At 65.6% G+C, this 15626-nt stretch overlaps 2 protein-coding genes across 2 annotated transcripts; both read left to right on the top strand.

Moving 5' to 3' along the window:
- Nucleotides 1-745: 745 nt before the first annotated feature.
- Nucleotides 746-7884, top strand: KAT2A (lysine acetyltransferase 2A). Its single transcript, XM_054801387.1, has 18 exons — nucleotides 746-973; nucleotides 1817-1940; nucleotides 2034-2179; nucleotides 2525-2614; nucleotides 2763-2944; nucleotides 3233-3424; nucleotides 3590-3696; nucleotides 3823-3930; nucleotides 4021-4157; nucleotides 4309-4517; nucleotides 4594-4720; nucleotides 4998-5108; nucleotides 5187-5330; nucleotides 5637-5751; nucleotides 5861-5897; nucleotides 6059-6122; nucleotides 6326-6410; nucleotides 6633-7884. Exons 1-18 carry the CDS (start codon nucleotides 746-748, stop codon nucleotides 6824-6826), a joined length of 2400 nt encoding a protein of 799 aa, XP_054657362.1. The 3' UTR covers nucleotides 6827-7884.
- Nucleotides 7885-8313: 429 nt separating this feature from the next.
- DHX58 (DExH-box helicase 58) lies at nucleotides 8314-13103 on the top strand. The gene is made up of 12 exons (XM_054801400.1): nucleotides 8314-8639; nucleotides 8756-8954; nucleotides 9084-9274; nucleotides 9509-9625; nucleotides 9907-10033; nucleotides 10122-10304; nucleotides 10387-10643; nucleotides 10757-10906; nucleotides 11161-11322; nucleotides 11664-11854; nucleotides 12108-12201; nucleotides 12474-13103. Exons 1-12 carry the CDS (start codon nucleotides 8466-8468, stop codon nucleotides 12651-12653), a joined length of 2025 nt encoding a protein of 674 aa, XP_054657375.1. The 5' UTR covers nucleotides 8314-8465; the 3' UTR covers nucleotides 12654-13103.
- The last annotated feature ends 2523 nt before the right edge of the window (nucleotides 13104-15626 follow it).

Here is a 15626-nt window from a genome sequence, read left to right as displayed (position 1 = left end):
CGAGCTGTGCCAGCATCCCCCGGGCCGGGCGGGGCCGTGTCCGTCCCGTCCCCCCCCCGTCCCCCCCCCCCATTGCTGGCAATTTCCAGGCGCTGCCCGCTCCGTCTCGACTCAGCCTGCCGCCAAGCCACGCCCCTCAGCGGCGAAATGGGCGGAGACTTCCATAAATAGGCAGGCGGGGGCGGTCGCAGTTCATATATAGCTCGGGAGGCGGGCACATGCCCGTGTTGGGGCGGGGCCATACTCCGTATTAGGCGAAGGAGGCGGGGCGAAGGTGTGTGGCCACACCTTCTTGCTTAGGAGGCGGGGCGGGGGTGGTGGTGGGCGGTCCTCACACCATATTTGGTGGAGAAAGGCGTGGCCTCACTCCATATTTGGAGAGGGCTACGGGGAACTGGAGCGCGCCGTGCAGCGCCGAGCACCACCGAACCGGGCGCGGCACCGGTTACCGGCGGGGGAGCTTCTCTCCCCGGGATGTGATGGCTCCGAGCCGCCGGCACCCCCCTGGGAGGTGCTCTCGGGGTGGTTGGTCGGTCCCTGTCGGGCCTGGATCTCCATTCTCTCGGGCCGGTTCACGCCGCCCGCAGCCCCGGGCGGGAGCTTTGCTCCCGCCCGGGGCTGCGGGTGGCGTGAACCGGCCCCGGTAACACCCCCCTAACACCCCCCCATCCGCTGCGATGGACTACCGATCCCGGCGTGCCCGGCGCGCAGGCGCAGTGAGCGCGGAGCGCACGCCGGGCCCGGCATGGCGGAGCCGGAGGCCGCACAACCGGGGCGGCCCCCGCCGGGCCCGGGGACAACGGCGGGGAGCGGTGGGGCTGGAAGCGGGACGGCAGGGGGAGGAGGGGGATCTAGCGATCCGGCGAGACCCGGGTTGAGCCAACAGCAGCGGGCGAGCCAGCGTAAGGCGCAAGTGCGGGGGTTCCCCCGCGGGAAGAAGTTGGAGAAGCTGGGGGTCTTCTCAGCCTGCAAGGTGGGCTGCACCGGCACCGGGTAGAACCGGGTAGAGGGGCGTACCGGACCGTGCACGGGCAGGGAGTGCAGGAGAGTGGTGCAAGGGTGCAGGAGGCGGGTGGGGAGCTGGGCAGGGGGTGCAGGAGGGGGATGCAAGGCCATGAGTGGGTGGGAGATGCAGGAGGAGGTGTGCAAGGACGTGTGTGTGTGGGGGGGTGTGTGCAGGAGGAGCGTGTAGGGGGTGCAGGAGGGTGATGCAAGGGCGTGCATGGGCAGGAGGTTGCGGGAAGGGGGTGCTGAGCCGTGCAGGGAGCGCAGAAGGGAGATGCAAGGACGTGCACGGGCAGGGGGTGCAGAAAGGGGGGTGCTGAGCTGTGCAGAGGGATGCAGGAGGGGGGTGCTGAGCTGGGCAGGGGCTGCAGGAGAGGGTGCAAGGACGTGCACGGGCAGGGGATGCAGGAGGGGGGTACCGGGCTGTGCGTGGGGTGCAGGAAGGAGATGCTGGGCTGTGCGTGGCTGGGGTGTGCGGGAGGAGCTTGCTGGACCGTGCATGGGATGCAGGAGTGACTGGTGGGCCGTGCATGGGCAGGAGGTGCAGGGGGACAGTGCTGTGTCGTGTAAGGGACGTGCAAGGACAGCCATGGGCAGGGCCTGCAGGGTCCTGGGGCTGCACACAGGAGAGGCGTGAGAGAGTGTTGGGGTGCTGGGTCATGCAGGGTGGGTGCTGAGGAAAGCTGGGGTGGGTGGGACAGGTGGAGGAGGACCTTTGCAGGGGCGGTTGTTTGGCCAGAGAAGGCGGCAGCCTTGGCACGAGGCAGTGCACGGGCCACCGCGTGACGGCCTCTCCTGTCCCTCGTCCCAGGCCAACGACGCCTGCAAGTGCAATGGCTGGAAGAACCCCAACCCTCCCACTGCCCCCCGCATGGACCTGCAGCAGCCAGTGACCAACCTGAGCGAGCCCTGCCGGAGCTGCAGCCACGCGCTGGGTAACCCCGCCGCAGGGCACCCGGGACCCCCTTGGGGAGGGGCAGCAGCGCGGACCCCTCCCCGATCTCACTGCGGCTTTCTCTCTGCCACAGCGGACCACGTGTCCCACCTGGAGAACGTCTCGGAGGAGGAGATCAACCGGCTGCTGGGTATGGTGGTGGATGTGGAAAACCTCTTCATGTCGGTGCACAAGGAGGAGGACACGGACACCAAGCAGGTGTATTTCTACCTGTTCAAGGTGTGTCTGGGCACGTTGCACAGGGGTCCCTCAGCTTTGCCGGGGAGCTGGGGCTGCTGTCCCACTGCCTGTCCTCTGCGTGCTCTGCTGGGAGCTGCAGTCTGTGGCTGTGAGCCAGCCCACCCAGAGACCTGAAATGCCGACCCTGTCCTGGGAGCGACCACGCTCCCGGCCTTGAATTCCCCCCGGGAGGGAGACTGCCAGGGAAGAAATGGGCGTACCCCACGGTGGACCCTGGCACCTTCCTGGCTGCGTAAATCAGTGCAGCCCCATAGCAGCGTTCTGCCGCTTCCACCGCTCGTGGCGTGCCTCGGTCCATAACCGTGTCCGACGGTGTCTTCACAGCTCCTGCGGAAGTGCATCCTGCAGATGAGCCAGCCTGTGGTCGAGGGGTCCCTGGGGAGCCCCCCCTTCGAGAAACCAAACATAGAGCAGGTGAGGCCGCTGTCAGGCTCACGTGTTGGCACTGATGACTTGTCCTGTGTTTTGCTGCTCTTGCGTGGTCCCCTCCCTCTTCGGGGGGCAGCACTGAAGGGTCTGGTGCAGCACCCGGTGCCCCTCCACCACCCCTTCCTCTCCCCAGGGAGTCCTGAACTTCGTCCAGTACAAGTTCAGCCACTTGCCACCCAAGGAGCGGCAGACCATGTACGAGCTCTCCAAGATGTTCCTGCTCTGCCTCAACTACTGGAAGCTGGAGACACCATCCCAGTTCCGGCAGCGCTCGCAGAATGACGATGTGGCCACCTACAAGGTCAACTACACGAGGTGAGGGCAGGAGGGGGTCTGAGCCAGCCAGCCTGGGGGTCTGCCCGCTCCTCCCACACCCCGTGTGGGGCTGACCCCTGGCTGCTGGGGTCTTTGCCTCTCCCCAGCTCTCCTAGGCGAGGAGAGCAGGCGTCCAGTGGGGAGGCTGCTTCCAAATAACGTCAGCCATGACCCCCTGGGTGCCTGCTCTCCTCGTCCTGCTCCCAGCAGTGTTGTCCCAGGAGGGATGCGGATGCTCTGGGGTCGCTGGTCCCAGCCCCGTCACTGGAGTGTGTTCTTGTCTCCTAGGTGGCTGTGCTACTGCCACGTGCCGCAGAGCTGCGACAGCCTTCCTCGCTACGAGACCACCCACGTCTTCGGGCGCAGCCTCCTGAAGTCCATCTTCACAGTTACCCGCCGGCAGCTGCTGGAGAAGTTCCGGGTGGAGAAGGACAAGCTGGTGCCGGAGAAGCGGACGCTGATCCTCACCCACTTCCCCAAGTAGGTCCCCGACGCGGGGATGGCCGCTGCGCCGCTGGGGAGGCTCTCCTGTCTCGGGGCACTCGCACACCGAGCGTGACCCCCTGCGCTCCCCGCTGTATGCAGAGCCGAGGGGCTGTGTGTGCCTGGCGCCTGCTCACCGGCCAACGTGCTGCTCCCTGCCAGGTTCCTGTCCATGCTGGAGGAGGAGATCTATGGTGAGAACTCTCCAATCTGGGAGGCCGATTTCACCGTGCCGGCCGCGGAGGGTGCCCAGCTGGTGTCTCGCCCAGGTATCTCGGGGAGCAGCTCCTTCAGCTCAGGGGCTGTAGGATGAAGGACTGAGGTGGCGGTGGCTGGGCTGCTGCAGCGTGGCGAGCTGTTTTCTGGCAGTCACGGGCATCGTTGGTCTCTTCCAGCCGCGGTCAGCACCGTCGCTGTGCCCACCACTCCGCTCTTCAGCAAGAAGCTCAGCAACAGCAGCTCTGCCGCGAGCATGGACGCCAGCACCCCGGAGCCCCTGCCAGGTAGGGCCGGCGTGAGCCCGGCGCCGGGTGAGCTGGGACCTTCCTTGGTCCCTCCCGGTGCTGGATGTGCCGCTCTGCTCCGCGCCCCAGGGGATAAGCGGAAGCTGCCCGAGAGCCTGACGCTGGAAGATGCCAAGCGGATCCGCGTCATGGGAGACATCCCCATGGAGCTGGTGAACGAGGTCATGCTGACCATCACGGACCCCGCTGCCATGCTGGGCCCCGAGGTACGGGGTTGGGGCACTGAGGTGGCACCAGTGCTGCCAAAGCCCGCAGAGCTGCTTTCCTGGTGTGCCAGGGCCTGGCTGGGCTCCCCCCGCGGAGGGTGTGCTGGGGTCACTGAAACACCCCCCCACTCCCCCCCCCCCGCACCCCCAGACCAGCCTGCTATCAGCAAACGCGGCACGGGATGAGACGGCCCGGCTGGAGGAGCGCCGCGGCATCATCGAGTTCCACGTCATCGGCAACTCGCTCTCACAGAAATCCAACAAGAAGATCCTGATGTGGCTGGTGGGCTTGCAGAACGTCTTCTCGCACCAGCTACCCCGCATGCCCAAGGAGTACATCACGCGCCTCGTCTTTGACCCGTGCGTGGCTCGGGGGGCGCGGGGGGGAGCTGGCACGGGCGGGCTCCTGTCTCACCCTTGGCCTCGCTGCCCACAGGAAGCACAAGACCCTGGCGCTGATCAAGGACGGCCGAGTGATCGGGGGGATCTGCTTCCGCATGTTCCCCACGCAGGGCTTCACGGAGATCGTCTTCTGCGCCGTCACGTCCAACGAGCAAGTGAAGGTGAGAACGGGGAGGTGGGTGGTGGGCACGGCACAGCACGGGGGTGGGGAGGAGCAGGATGGTCCCACTGTAGCTGGAAGAACACGAGGGTGTCTGAACCCCTGGGTAGCCCAGACCTGCTCAGTGCTGGCCAGCCCGAGCAGCAGCGATGCTTTGGGGATGTCTGCCAGCTGCCTGTGTCCACGGGTGGGAGGGGACTGTGTGTCCCATCTGACTCGGGCTGCCTGGGGGGCACGGGGCAAGGGGTAGTGTCCCTGTCTCACGGTGGCTCCCTCAGGGCTACGGGACACACCTGATGAACCACCTGAAGGAGTACCACATCAAGCACAACATCCTCTACTTCCTCACCTATGCGGACGAGTACGCCATCGGCTACTTCAAGAAGCAGGTGGGCTCCTTCCCCTGGGGCAGCTCCCCTCAGCCCCCCTGCCCAGCAGCCCCCTCCAACCCACCCTCTCCCTCCTAGGGCTTTTCCAAGGACATCAAGGTCCCCAAGAGCCGCTACCTGGGTTACATCAAGGACTACGAGGGGGCAACCCTGATGGAGTGTGAGCTGAACCCGCGCATCCCCTACACCGAGCTCTCCCACATCATCAAGAAGCAGAAGGAGGTACATCCCGTGGGCGGGTGGGTGCTGCCAGGCTCTGCCTGCTCGGGCCCCTGCCACCTGCCTGCTGGAGGCAGGGGAGAGGGGTGGGGATGTGCCAGCCCTTGGGAACCGTCTCTGCCCTGGGAGCAGGTTCATGGGGCAGAGATGGGCCACTGTGGTGGTGGTGATGGTGGCCGGGGATGGCTCCAGCCCTGGGCGGCCGGTGCTGGGAGCCCGTGGGGTGGTACTTGGTCACGGTTTGGCTCCCTGGAGCATCCTGCAGTCCCTGCTCACCTCCCCACTTCCAACCCCCCCTTCCTGCCACAGATCATCAAGAAGCTGATTGAGAGGAAGCAGGCGCAGATCCGCAAGGTCTACCCCGGCCTGACCTGCTTCAAGGAGGGCGTGCGACAGATCCCCATCGAGAGCGTCCCCGGCATCCGTGAGTCCTGCCAGCTTCTGGCAGGGAAGGGCTGTCTGGCAGGAGGGCTCCGTCCTCCCTTGCCCGTGGGCGTGGAGCAGACGTGGTGACGTTGATCCTTGTCTTCCAGGAGAAACGGGATGGAAGCCGCTGGGGAAGGAGAAGGGGTGAGTGCTGTGCCGGGGGGGTGGGTGTCCTGCAGCAGCTGGGCTGCGAGGGCTCGGCTCCGGCTGTTCCTCGTTCCCAGCGCTGGGATGGGGAGGTGGGAGCGCTGGGATGGGGAGAGGCTGCCTGCCCTGGGCTGACGGCCGCTGGTTTTGTCTCGCAGAAAAGAGCTGAAGGATCCGGACCAGCTCTACAACACCCTGAAGAACCTCCTGGCCCAGATCAAGGTGCGGGCAGGAGGGGACCCTCTGCTCCGGGGTGCCCGTCCCCGTGACAGCCCTCGGAGCTGCCTCCCCTTGGACAGGCTGTCCTGGGGTCTGCCCTCGGGGGCAGATGGGGAGCAGGACCCTTGTGTGCTGGGGCAGGCAGGGGCTGCCTGCACTCGCTGCCTGCACTTGCTGCTGTAACCTGCCCCCCACCCTCTCCCCAGACCCACCCCAGCGCATGGCCCTTCATGGAGCCGGTGAAGAAGTCGGAGGCGCCGGACTACTATGAAATCATCCGCTTTCCCATCGGTAGGTGGTTGTCCCTGAGGCAGGGTGGTGGAGGGAGGGCTGCAGACCCCCCATCCAGGGGGTCCATGCTGGGGAGGGGGTGTCATGGCTGGGGGTGACGGGGTGCTGGGAGTCCTGGGACAGTCCAGAAGAGAGGGACAAGTTGGGACCCTCGGTCGGTGTCCAGCTTTGTGGCTGGGGGGTGCAGAGGCTTGGGGGGACTTGACCCTTCCCCACCCCCAGACCTGAAGACCATGACCGAGCGCCTGAAGAACCGCTACTACGTCACCAAGAAGCTGTTCATTGCCGACCTGCAGCGCATCATCACCAACTGCCGTGAGTACAACCCGCCCGACAGCGACTACTGCAAGTGTGCCAACACCCTGGAGAAGTTCTTCTACTTCAAGCTCAAGGAGGGGGGGCTCATCGACAAGTAGGGGAGCTGGCCTGGACCCTCCTTGGCCACTGGCCCCCCCTCGGGAGGGACAGGGCTGCCCGTGGGACTTGGCCCCGCTCTGTGGGCAGGGGCCGCTGGAGGGTTTGTTGCTGCTGAGCAGCCCTGGGGAGCTGGGCCTTCCCTCTGCAGGGGAGGGGCAAGGGGAGCAGGGGGTGTCCGGTGCTTTTATCCCCGAGCTGCTGGTGGTGTGGGCAGCGGGGCTGGAGCCGCCTCATCAGGATCTGCCCAGGGCAGGGGCAGCACTGAGTTCCTGCCTCTCCCTGGGGGCCAGGAGCCCCCCGGCACCAGCACTTCCCTCCTCTCCAGGGTCGTGCCTTCTGCCCCAGCTCTCCGTGACAGGGCAGGGGCACACAAGTGCTTTGGTTTTGTGCTTCCGTCCACGCACAGGCAGCCCCTGCCCCTCTTGTTGAATGTACGGCAGGGCTCAGCCCTGCCCGCCCCCGGCTGCAGGCAGAGATGCTGCTTGTGGTCCAGGGTCCTGCTGTGAGGGGGTGCACTGCCCCTGCACCCCCCAGCTCCTGCTGCCTCTATCAGCTCTTCCCTCCCTCTGGGGGCAGGTCTGTCTCCAGCCCTGCCTCTGCCCCGGCCAGGAGCCCAAACACAGTCCGTACAGCCCTCCCTGCCCGTACAGCCCTCCCTGCCTGCTCCTGCTGCCAGCCGGGGCTGCCCCTTGCCTGGCACGGTGAGGGCTGGCATCCCCGACTGCTGCTCCAGCGCCTGGGGCAGGGGGAAGCGCTGGCCCCCACTCCCCCTGCTCTGCGCCAGCTGTGAGCCAGCCTCTGCCCCTGGGTGTGGGGTTGGCTCCTGCTCGCATCCCCCCCCTTGCTGCCCCCTCCTTGCACCTCGCAGGCCGCGTTCCCCCCGCACCTCCTTGGGTGCTGGGCTGGGGAGCGCCTGACCCCGGCATTGACCTGTCCCCCACCGTCGCTTGGTCACCTGCTGCCTTACGCCCCGTGCTGTCATCGCTGTGTGGGTGCTGGTGATGCTCTGTGGCTCACTGGCCTTGCTGGGGTGGGACCAGCCCTTCTCCCCCACCCATTCCACTTGACTGTTGTTTTGTTTGGGGGATTTTTTGTTGTTATGTTTTGTTTGGTTTTGGTTGTGTTTTGTTTGTGTTTCTTTTTTTTTTTAAATAAATGTCCTTGTGCAGACCTAGCTGCATCCTTGAGTCTGGCTTTGTAGTAGGTTGGCAGCCTGGGATGCTGGGGGGGGGGGGGGGGTATTTGGAGGTGGGAGCGGCAGGATGCAGGGAGCCACGGGGCCCGTGGGGGTGCAGGGGGGGCTGCACAGGGCTCTACTGGGGCGGTTGCGGGAGCTCCACCCGCTTTCGATTTCTGTCCGTGACCGGGGATCCGGGGGGGGGTTCCCGGGGGATGGGGGGGGGGGCGGTTCCCGTGCTGCTGCGGGCCGGGCAGGCGGCGGGGGCGCGGGCAGCGCGGCTCAACCCCGTTCGCTTTGTCCCAGCCCGGTTCGGCCCGGCCCGGCTCAGCCCCTCCCAGCCCGGCCCCGCTGCCCGCCCGTTCCCGGCAGCGCGGCCGGCGGGGTTCCCCCTCGCTGGGGCTCCGGCAGGACGCGCCCGCCCCGAGTTTCGTTTCCCGGCCGGCGGCAGAGGCAGCGGGATGGCGATGGAGCTGCGGGGGTACCAGCGGGAGGTGGTGGCCCCGGCCCTGCGCGGCACCAACACCATCATCTGGCTGCCCACGGGCGCCGGCAAGACCCGCGCTGCCGTCTACGTCTGCCGGCAGCACCTGGAGAGCCGGCGGGGCAGCAAGGTGGCCGTGCTGGTCAACAAGGTGCCCCTCGACTCCGGTGTCCTGCCCTGGGGATAACGGGGCACCAGCGCTCGCCGGCCATGGGGTCCCGAGTGGTGGTCCCGGGCTGGAGCTGAGGGGGGGTCTCACGGGCGCAGGTGCACCTGGTGGACCAGCACGCCAAGAAGGAGTTCCATGTGCTGCAGAAGGACTTCAGGGTGATGGCCATCAGCGGGGACAGCAGCCACAAGTCCTTCGCCTACGTGGTGAAGCAGAGCGACGTTGTCATCTGCACGGCCCAGATCCTGCAGAATGCACTGGTCAGCGGGGAGGAGGACACGCACGTGGAGCTGACGGGTGGGTGCGGGACCCCCAGTGTTGCTCTCCCCACAGCTGGGCTGGGGTGGGACTCCCCCGGCTGAGCCTCCGCTGCTGCCCAGTGGCTCCCATGCAGTTGACCCCACTGCCCTCCCTTGTCCGGCACAGATTTCTCACTGCTGGTGATAGACGAGTGCCACCACACGCACAAGGAAGCCGTCTACAACAAAATCATGCTGAATTACCTCCGGCGCAAGCTCAGCGGGCGGCAGGACCTGCCACAGATCCTGGGCCTGACAGCATCCCCCGGCACTGGGGGGGCAACCTCCTTCACGGGGGCCGTAGGGCACATCCTGCAGGTGGGTCCTGTGCCCCCCGTCCTGCACCGAGACGAGTACAACGGCCCCTGGCACACCTTCTCCTGGGTTGTAGCGGGGTGTCCCTTGGGGTTGGGCGTTGATAATCTGGTGTGCAGGTGCTGGGCAGCCTGGGGGAGACATCCCCAAACTCGCCGGGGTGCCAGCGAGCACCGTGCTCCGCGTCACCCTGGGCTGCCGGGGCTGAGTGCTGGAAGCGGGGTCTCGCCCTCTCAGATCTGTGCCAACCTGGACACCGAGAAAATCATGTCGGCGCAGGAGGAGCTGCAGCACCTGCAGAGCCACGTCCCCCAGCCCATGAAGCAGTATGACCTGTGCCAGGAGAGAGCACAGGTGAGGGGCAGCCGGTCAGAGCCACAGGGCTGCTCACTGGGTGGAAGATGAGACCCCCAAGCCCTGCTGAGTCGGGGGGGCTGTGTCCCTCCATCCACTTAGCTCATGCCAGTGTGAGGAATCACTTGATCCAGAGCTTTGGTGCAAGGGAATCCCGCAACCGTCTGGGTCCTCTGTGCAAACAGCCCCTAACCCTGGCCAGGCGCTCTGCGCTGCACCTCTGAGGCTGTCTGGAGCAATGTCCCTGATTCCTCGGGTTCTGAGCCCCTCTCTGCTCCCAGGACCCCTTTGGTGAGCGGCTGAAGAAGGTGATGGAGCGGATCCAGCAGTACATGGAGATGCCCGACCTGCCACAGAACTTCGGCACGCAGATTTACGAGCAGCGCATCGTGGAGCTGGAGAAGACAGGTGAGGAGGTGACAGCGCGGGTGTGGAGGGGCAGAGCCGGCAGCCACGGGGCCAGGCTGTGACCACGGTGTGCCCCATCCCTCACCAGCGGCAGAGACGTTTTGTCGCAAGACGCGGGTGTGCGCGCTGCACCTGCGCAAATACAACGACGCTTTGCTGATCAATGACACGGTGCGGATGATCGACGCCTTCCAGTGCCTCCAGCAGTTCTACGCCACTGAGAGGGACATGAAGGACTCCACCGAACGGTTCCTCACCACCTTGTTTGAGGGTAATGGAGGGGCCTGGAGGGTTGGCGCTGGCTGCATTTGGGGGGGCAGGGAGCCCCCCTAACACCCCACTTACCTGCACAGAGAACAAGATGAGCCTGCAGGCGCTTGCGGGGGACCGGCGCTATGAGAACCCAAGGCTGGGCAAGCTGGAGGAGATCCTGCAGGAGCACTTCCAGCCCCAGGGCACTTCTCGCGGCATCATCTTCACCAAGACCCGGCAGAGCGCCCACAGCCTGCTCAGCTGGCTGCAGGACACAGCCGCGCTCCGCGGGAAGCACATCAGGCCTGCCGTCCTCACCGGCGCCGGCTACAGCAACCAAGCCAGGCACATGACGCAGGTGAGCGGAGGGTGGGAAGGAGCTGGACCTACCCCTCCCTGCACACTTTGCAGGTGCTGCCAGGGGCTCGGAGCCCTACGCAGCTGCTGAAGCATCACCCCCTCTCCCCCCAGAACAAGCAGCAGGACGTGATCAAGCTGTTCCGCGAGGGAGCCCTCAACCTGCTCTTCTCCACCAGCGTGGCTGAGGAGGGTTTGGATATCCCCGAGTGCAACGTCGTGGTCCGCTACGGGCTAATGACCAACGAGATCGCCATGATGCAGGTAGCTGCCCGGGCTCCCTCCGGCCGCTCTGCCTGGCCCTGTGGTGGGGGGAGTCTGCCGGGACACCCCAAAGCCACCCTGCTCACCCCGCTGGCAGCTCCCTGGGGATGAGCCCAGCCCCTGGCAGAGCATCTCCTTGGTGAGGCACAGCAGGGTGGGGAGGGTGGATCCATCCTTGTGGGGTGGCATGGGGAGGCAGGGGGGGGTCGGCCATGTCCCTCCTCTGCTGACCACAGGGTTTCACCCTTCTGCAGGCCCGGGGCCGTGCCCGTGCTGAGAACAGCGTCTACTCCGTCCTCGCCAAAGCCAACAGCAGAGAAGTCTCCCGTGAGCTGCTCAACGAGGACCTTGTGGAGCTCATGAAGAGTGCGATCAGAGCAGTGCAAGCCATGCCTGAGCAGGAGTACCGCTGCAAGGTGAGCGCTGGGTGCTGCCCCGAGCACCAGGAGGGCCAGGCAGCTCCTGCCTGCATCTACTGCTTGGGCACAGCCCTCTGTGCCCTGGTTTTGGCCGCCTGCTCTCCCCTTGGGGCAGCACCAGCTCCTGGGAGGGAGTAGCATCAGGTGCATGGGGCAGTGCATGCCCATCCTGTCCTGCCCATCCTGCCCTGTCCATCCTGCCGTGCTGCTCGTGCCCTCTGGCACGGTGCATCTCTCCAAGGCCATGTGTCTTGCCATGCCTGCTCGTCTGTTCGTGCCCGCTGCCCTGCGCTGACCCCTGTCCTCCCCGCTGTCCTGCCTCCCCCTGCCCTCTGCAGATCTTGCAGCTGCAGCGAGTTGCTGTTGCCAGCTCGCTAATGAAGGAGGCCAAGATCAGCGAGAGGCGGCGGCTGCACGACCCGGATGCTGTTTACTTCTACTGTGTCAACTGCAACGTGATGGTGTGCCACGGCAGCGACATCCGCACCGTGGAGGGCATGCACCACGTTAACATCAACCCCAACTTCAGGTAGGAGCTGGGCGCTGGCAGGGGTGAGCAGGCAGAGCCCGGCTGTCAGGCATCACTTGCACGAGCTGCTGCACTCTCCACCCAGGATGGGCAGGGGGTGGCAGCAGCCTGCTGCCAGCTCTTTCTTGGGGACACCAGTCCAGGGAGGTCACAGGGGCTTTGTGGGATGTGTGACTATGGGAGCACATGTGCTGCCCTGTTTCTGTCCCCTGGACGGTCATCCTTAGAGTGTCTTTCGGCCCCTTCCTTGCAGGCTGTATTACAGAGTTTCCGGGAAAATACAGTTCCAGCGGACTTTCAGGGACTGGGAGCCCAACTGCCGCATCGTGTGCAGTGGGTGCAGCCAGGTGAGTGTGGCACGTGGCACTGCCCCCGTGGCTACAGCCCGGTCAGAGTGGGAGGGCTGTGCCTTGTGCCCCAGCTCCTGGCTAAGGAGTGGAGCTGTCTGCCTTCAGCACATGCCTGTGTGATGTACGTGGGACGTGGACATGGGTAGCTGTCTCCAAAGGGGGATGTACCCCAGGAGCAAGGAGCTGCCTCCATCCCAGGTGCGCGTGGCCCTGCACCCCGGGCATGCTGCACCGCGGGTTGTGTGACTGTCCCCTCCCTGCCCACACAGGAGTGGGGAATGGAGATGATCTACCGGCAGGTGAAGCTGCCCATCCTCTCCATCAAAAACTTCATAGTAGAGACACCGGCTGAGAAGAGGAGATATAAGAAGTGGAGCACTGTGACATTCCCCATCAAGGAGTTTGACTACCTGGAGTACTGCTCCAGCATCCACGGCCAGTCCTTGTAGCGTGGACTCTGCTCAGAAGAGGACTATTCCCAGGCCACCTCCTGGGACAGTGGGACCCTTTCCGTCACCCTTGGCATGGGACCCTCCCTCCAGACCCGTGCAGACAAAGCCACGGCTCACTCTTCTTTTCCTTGCTGGACCGACACCCCCCCCCCCCCAGAACATCCCTTACTAGAGCCTGTGACTGCAGGAGGAGGCTTTGCTGCGCCTACGCAGAAAGGATGAGACATGGGGATAGGAAAGCACCCAAACCCTTCCCTGCCCCCTGGCAGCTGCTCCCCATGCCGCTGCCTTCCCCTCCTGCCCCCCAGTGCTGCCAGGCCCGGGGGGGGGGCTGTCTCCGTGACCCTGCCAGGAGAACCAGCCATTTCACATGGGCCCAGGACATGGCCCAGCGTTTCTCTGGCAGATCTGTTTTGTGAATTCGATGATCCTCCATTAAAAACGTGTGTGCGCGCTGGGAACGAGGGAAGCGTTGGCAGTTTCGCTCATCACCAGAGCTCGCCGCGTGCAGGCAGGTTCGATGCGGGACAGCCCTTGCACCGGAGCTGGACCACCCCATCGGCTGCTGGAGAGCCAGATCCCACCGCACACTGTTCTGGGTGTGCAGGGGTCCCCAGGGAGGCACCTGCGAGTGCCTGGAGTTGCATCTGTGGGGCTGCCCCTGTCCTACCCCTCCCTGCAGACACCGGCCTGAGCAACTCACCTCACCCACCCACCCAAGACCAAACCTTCCCACGGGCCCAGAAGAAGCCTGAGCCCCTCTGGAGCTGCTCAGCCCTGCACGAGTCTGGAGCTGCGGGTGGATTTGACCTGCTGGCAGAAATGAAAGGGCTGCTGAGGCTGAACCGCAGAGTCCAGCGCGGGCTGCTGGGGTCACCCTGCCTGGGTGCCCAGGCTTGGGGAAGGGGTTCTGTGCCCCGGCAGCTCCGAGTGTCCCCGTGGGGCTCTGCGGGCTCAGCTGGGGCGGCCCCGGGGAAGCAGGGGGCTGGCCGGGCGCCTTGCTCCCGAGCCGCGGCGGGGGCTGAGGGAGCCGCTGCGCTTGCGGCAGGACCCCGGGGGGGGGGGTTTCGGTGCCGGGGGGCTCGGGGTCCCCGCGGCCGGGCCGGGATGCTGCGGCCCCGGATCCCGCGTTCCGCCCCCCCCCCGCCCCCCCGCGGCGTGCTCTCCCGCCGACGGTCGCTAGAGGGAAGCCCCGGCCCGGCCCGGCCGTGGGATGAGCGCGATGCCCGGGGAGCCGGGGGATGCCGCCCGCCGGCGGGAGGATGCTCAGCCGGTGCCCGGCCGGTGGCGGGGAGGCTGCGGCGCTCGCACCCGCCGTTCCGTGCGAGCCCCTTCCCCGCGGGATCCGACCACGCGTGTCGGTGCCGGCTCGGGGACCTCCCGCTCCGGTAAGCGGCGCGGTTGCTCGGTGGGTTACGGGTCGCTCCGGGCACCACGCGTGGTGGGCCGTGGCCGGGCGGGCGGGGAGGGACGCGGCAGCAGGGACAGGTCGGGCCCCCGGGGGGGTACGGGGGAAAGGCAGGAGTGCGGGGTCCTGCGGTCTGTCCGTGCTCCCAGCCCGGTCCTGCTGAGCACAAGAAGCTCCCACGAAGGGCGAGAGGCGGCTTTTCCACCGGGCACTGACAGTGCAGGTGCAGGCAGGGGCACCTGGATGCCCAAAACCCAGCCCCTCTTGGAGCAGCCACCCCTGGGAGCACGGTACCCCAAACCGTGCCCACCGGGGCTCCTTGCCGTGGGCCGCTGCCGGCGGTTATCACCAGCGAGGATGTGTGCTGGGAGCAAGTGTGTCGCTCCTGCCTGACTTTGAAGGCAGCGGCTTCTGCTGTAATGAGGCATAGCCCAGTTTCAGGTGGAGTTAGCCCCAGGGGAAACATAAAACCAAACTCCTGTTCATCAGAAACTGGGTAATGAGGCCGTTTGAGTTATTTGTAGCTCTCAGTGGGCTGGGATGGCCTCTCCTACCTCTCCCCAGGCAAAATCCCTCCTGCAGGGACCCCAGATCATTTTGCTAAGCTCAAATTGCCCTGATTTGTGCTGGGAGAATCCAGGCTGTGAGTTAACCTGATGGGTGCCTGCAGCACTGGGTGGTACCACCTCTCACCAGTCTAGATGGATCTGGTTGTCCACTTTGGTGCCCAAAACCAGAATTTCTGCAACATTGATCCAAACTTGCCCATTTTCGAGGGAGTCAACCTGACTCCATGGAACATAAGGCCAGGACAGCATCGCTCTGTGGGACCCTGTGGGTTTTGCAAGTGGGTCTGCATCCAGCCTGTTTGTTCCTCTCTGTGCTTTAACGCCAGCCCCATCTGGCTTATCCTTCCTGTGGACTCGGTCACCTTGGGCTTGGTGGCAGGGAGCAGCTGAGCTGCAGCTATCGGTGCCGCGACCTTGGCCGGCATCCTTCAGAGCCAGCATTCTTCAGAGCCGGCCTTGCGTGGCTGAGTCCCCAGGCTGCCTGTGGCTGGGCCAGCCCGCGTGACGGTGCGGGGACATGCATCCCTGAGACCCCGTTAATCTGCCAAGGCTGTCGCAGGCAGCTTCCTCCAAGTGCACTGTCGCTGCATCCTTCAGCCCGGGGCAGAGGCAGTGGCTGCTCCCCTCTGATCAGCCATTCAGGTCACTCCCGCATCGATCAGGTCTGGAGCGTGCTGATAAACCGGCTTTGGAGAGACAGGGACTCTGGGAGGCTGAAAGTTCGTGTCTGATCGGGTCTGGGTGCTGCGGGGCTGCCCGAGCGTGTTCTCAGCCCCAGACCACTCCCGGCAGGCTGTCCCCGTGCTCCGGCACCACGTCCTCACCTTGCACCACTCATCCTCCCCCCATGGGTCAGACCCCCAGCTGGTGGGTCCCTCTGTTCCCCTCCCCATCCTCACACAGCCCAGGGCCAGGCTCCCCCAAGGGGGCTGCATCATCCTGCCCTGTGCCACCCGCTCCTGTCCCCCCTGCAACACAAGGGTGCCCGTGCCT

Source organism: Grus americana, chromosome 22, assembly GCF_028858705.1.
Source record: "Grus americana isolate bGruAme1 chromosome 22, bGruAme1.mat, whole genome shotgun sequence".
In the NCBI taxonomy this organism is placed as follows: domain Eukaryota; kingdom Metazoa; phylum Chordata; class Aves; order Gruiformes; family Gruidae; genus Grus; species Grus americana.
Note: the sequence above shows the minus strand (reverse complement) of the source record. Positions and strands in the feature narration are given on the sequence as shown.

Excerpts from the sequence above, each read along its gene's own strand:
- KAT2A (XM_054801387.1), top strand. The coding sequence starts at position 746 with ATGGCGGAGCCGGAGGCCGCACAACCGGGGCGGCCCCCGCCGGGCCCG. Across the intron at positions 974-1,816 it reads GGGTCTTCTCAGCCTGCAAG|GCCAACGACGCCTGCAAGTG; the intron begins GTGGGCTGCACC and ends CCCTCGTCCCAG. Across the intron at positions 4,158-4,308 it reads CTGCCATGCTGGGCCCCGAG|ACCAGCCTGCTATCAGCAAA; the intron begins GTACGGGGTTGG and ends CCGCACCCCCAG.
- DHX58 (XM_054801400.1), top strand. The coding sequence starts at position 8,466 with ATGGCGATGGAGCTGCGGGGGTACCAGCGGGAGGTGGTGGCCCCGGCC. Across the intron at positions 8,640-8,755 it reads TGGCCGTGCTGGTCAACAAG|GTGCACCTGGTGGACCAGCA; the intron begins GTGCCCCTCGAC and ends TCACGGGCGCAG. Across the intron at positions 10,907-11,160 it reads ACGAGATCGCCATGATGCAG|GCCCGGGGCCGTGCCCGTGC; the intron begins GTAGCTGCCCGG and ends ACCCTTCTGCAG.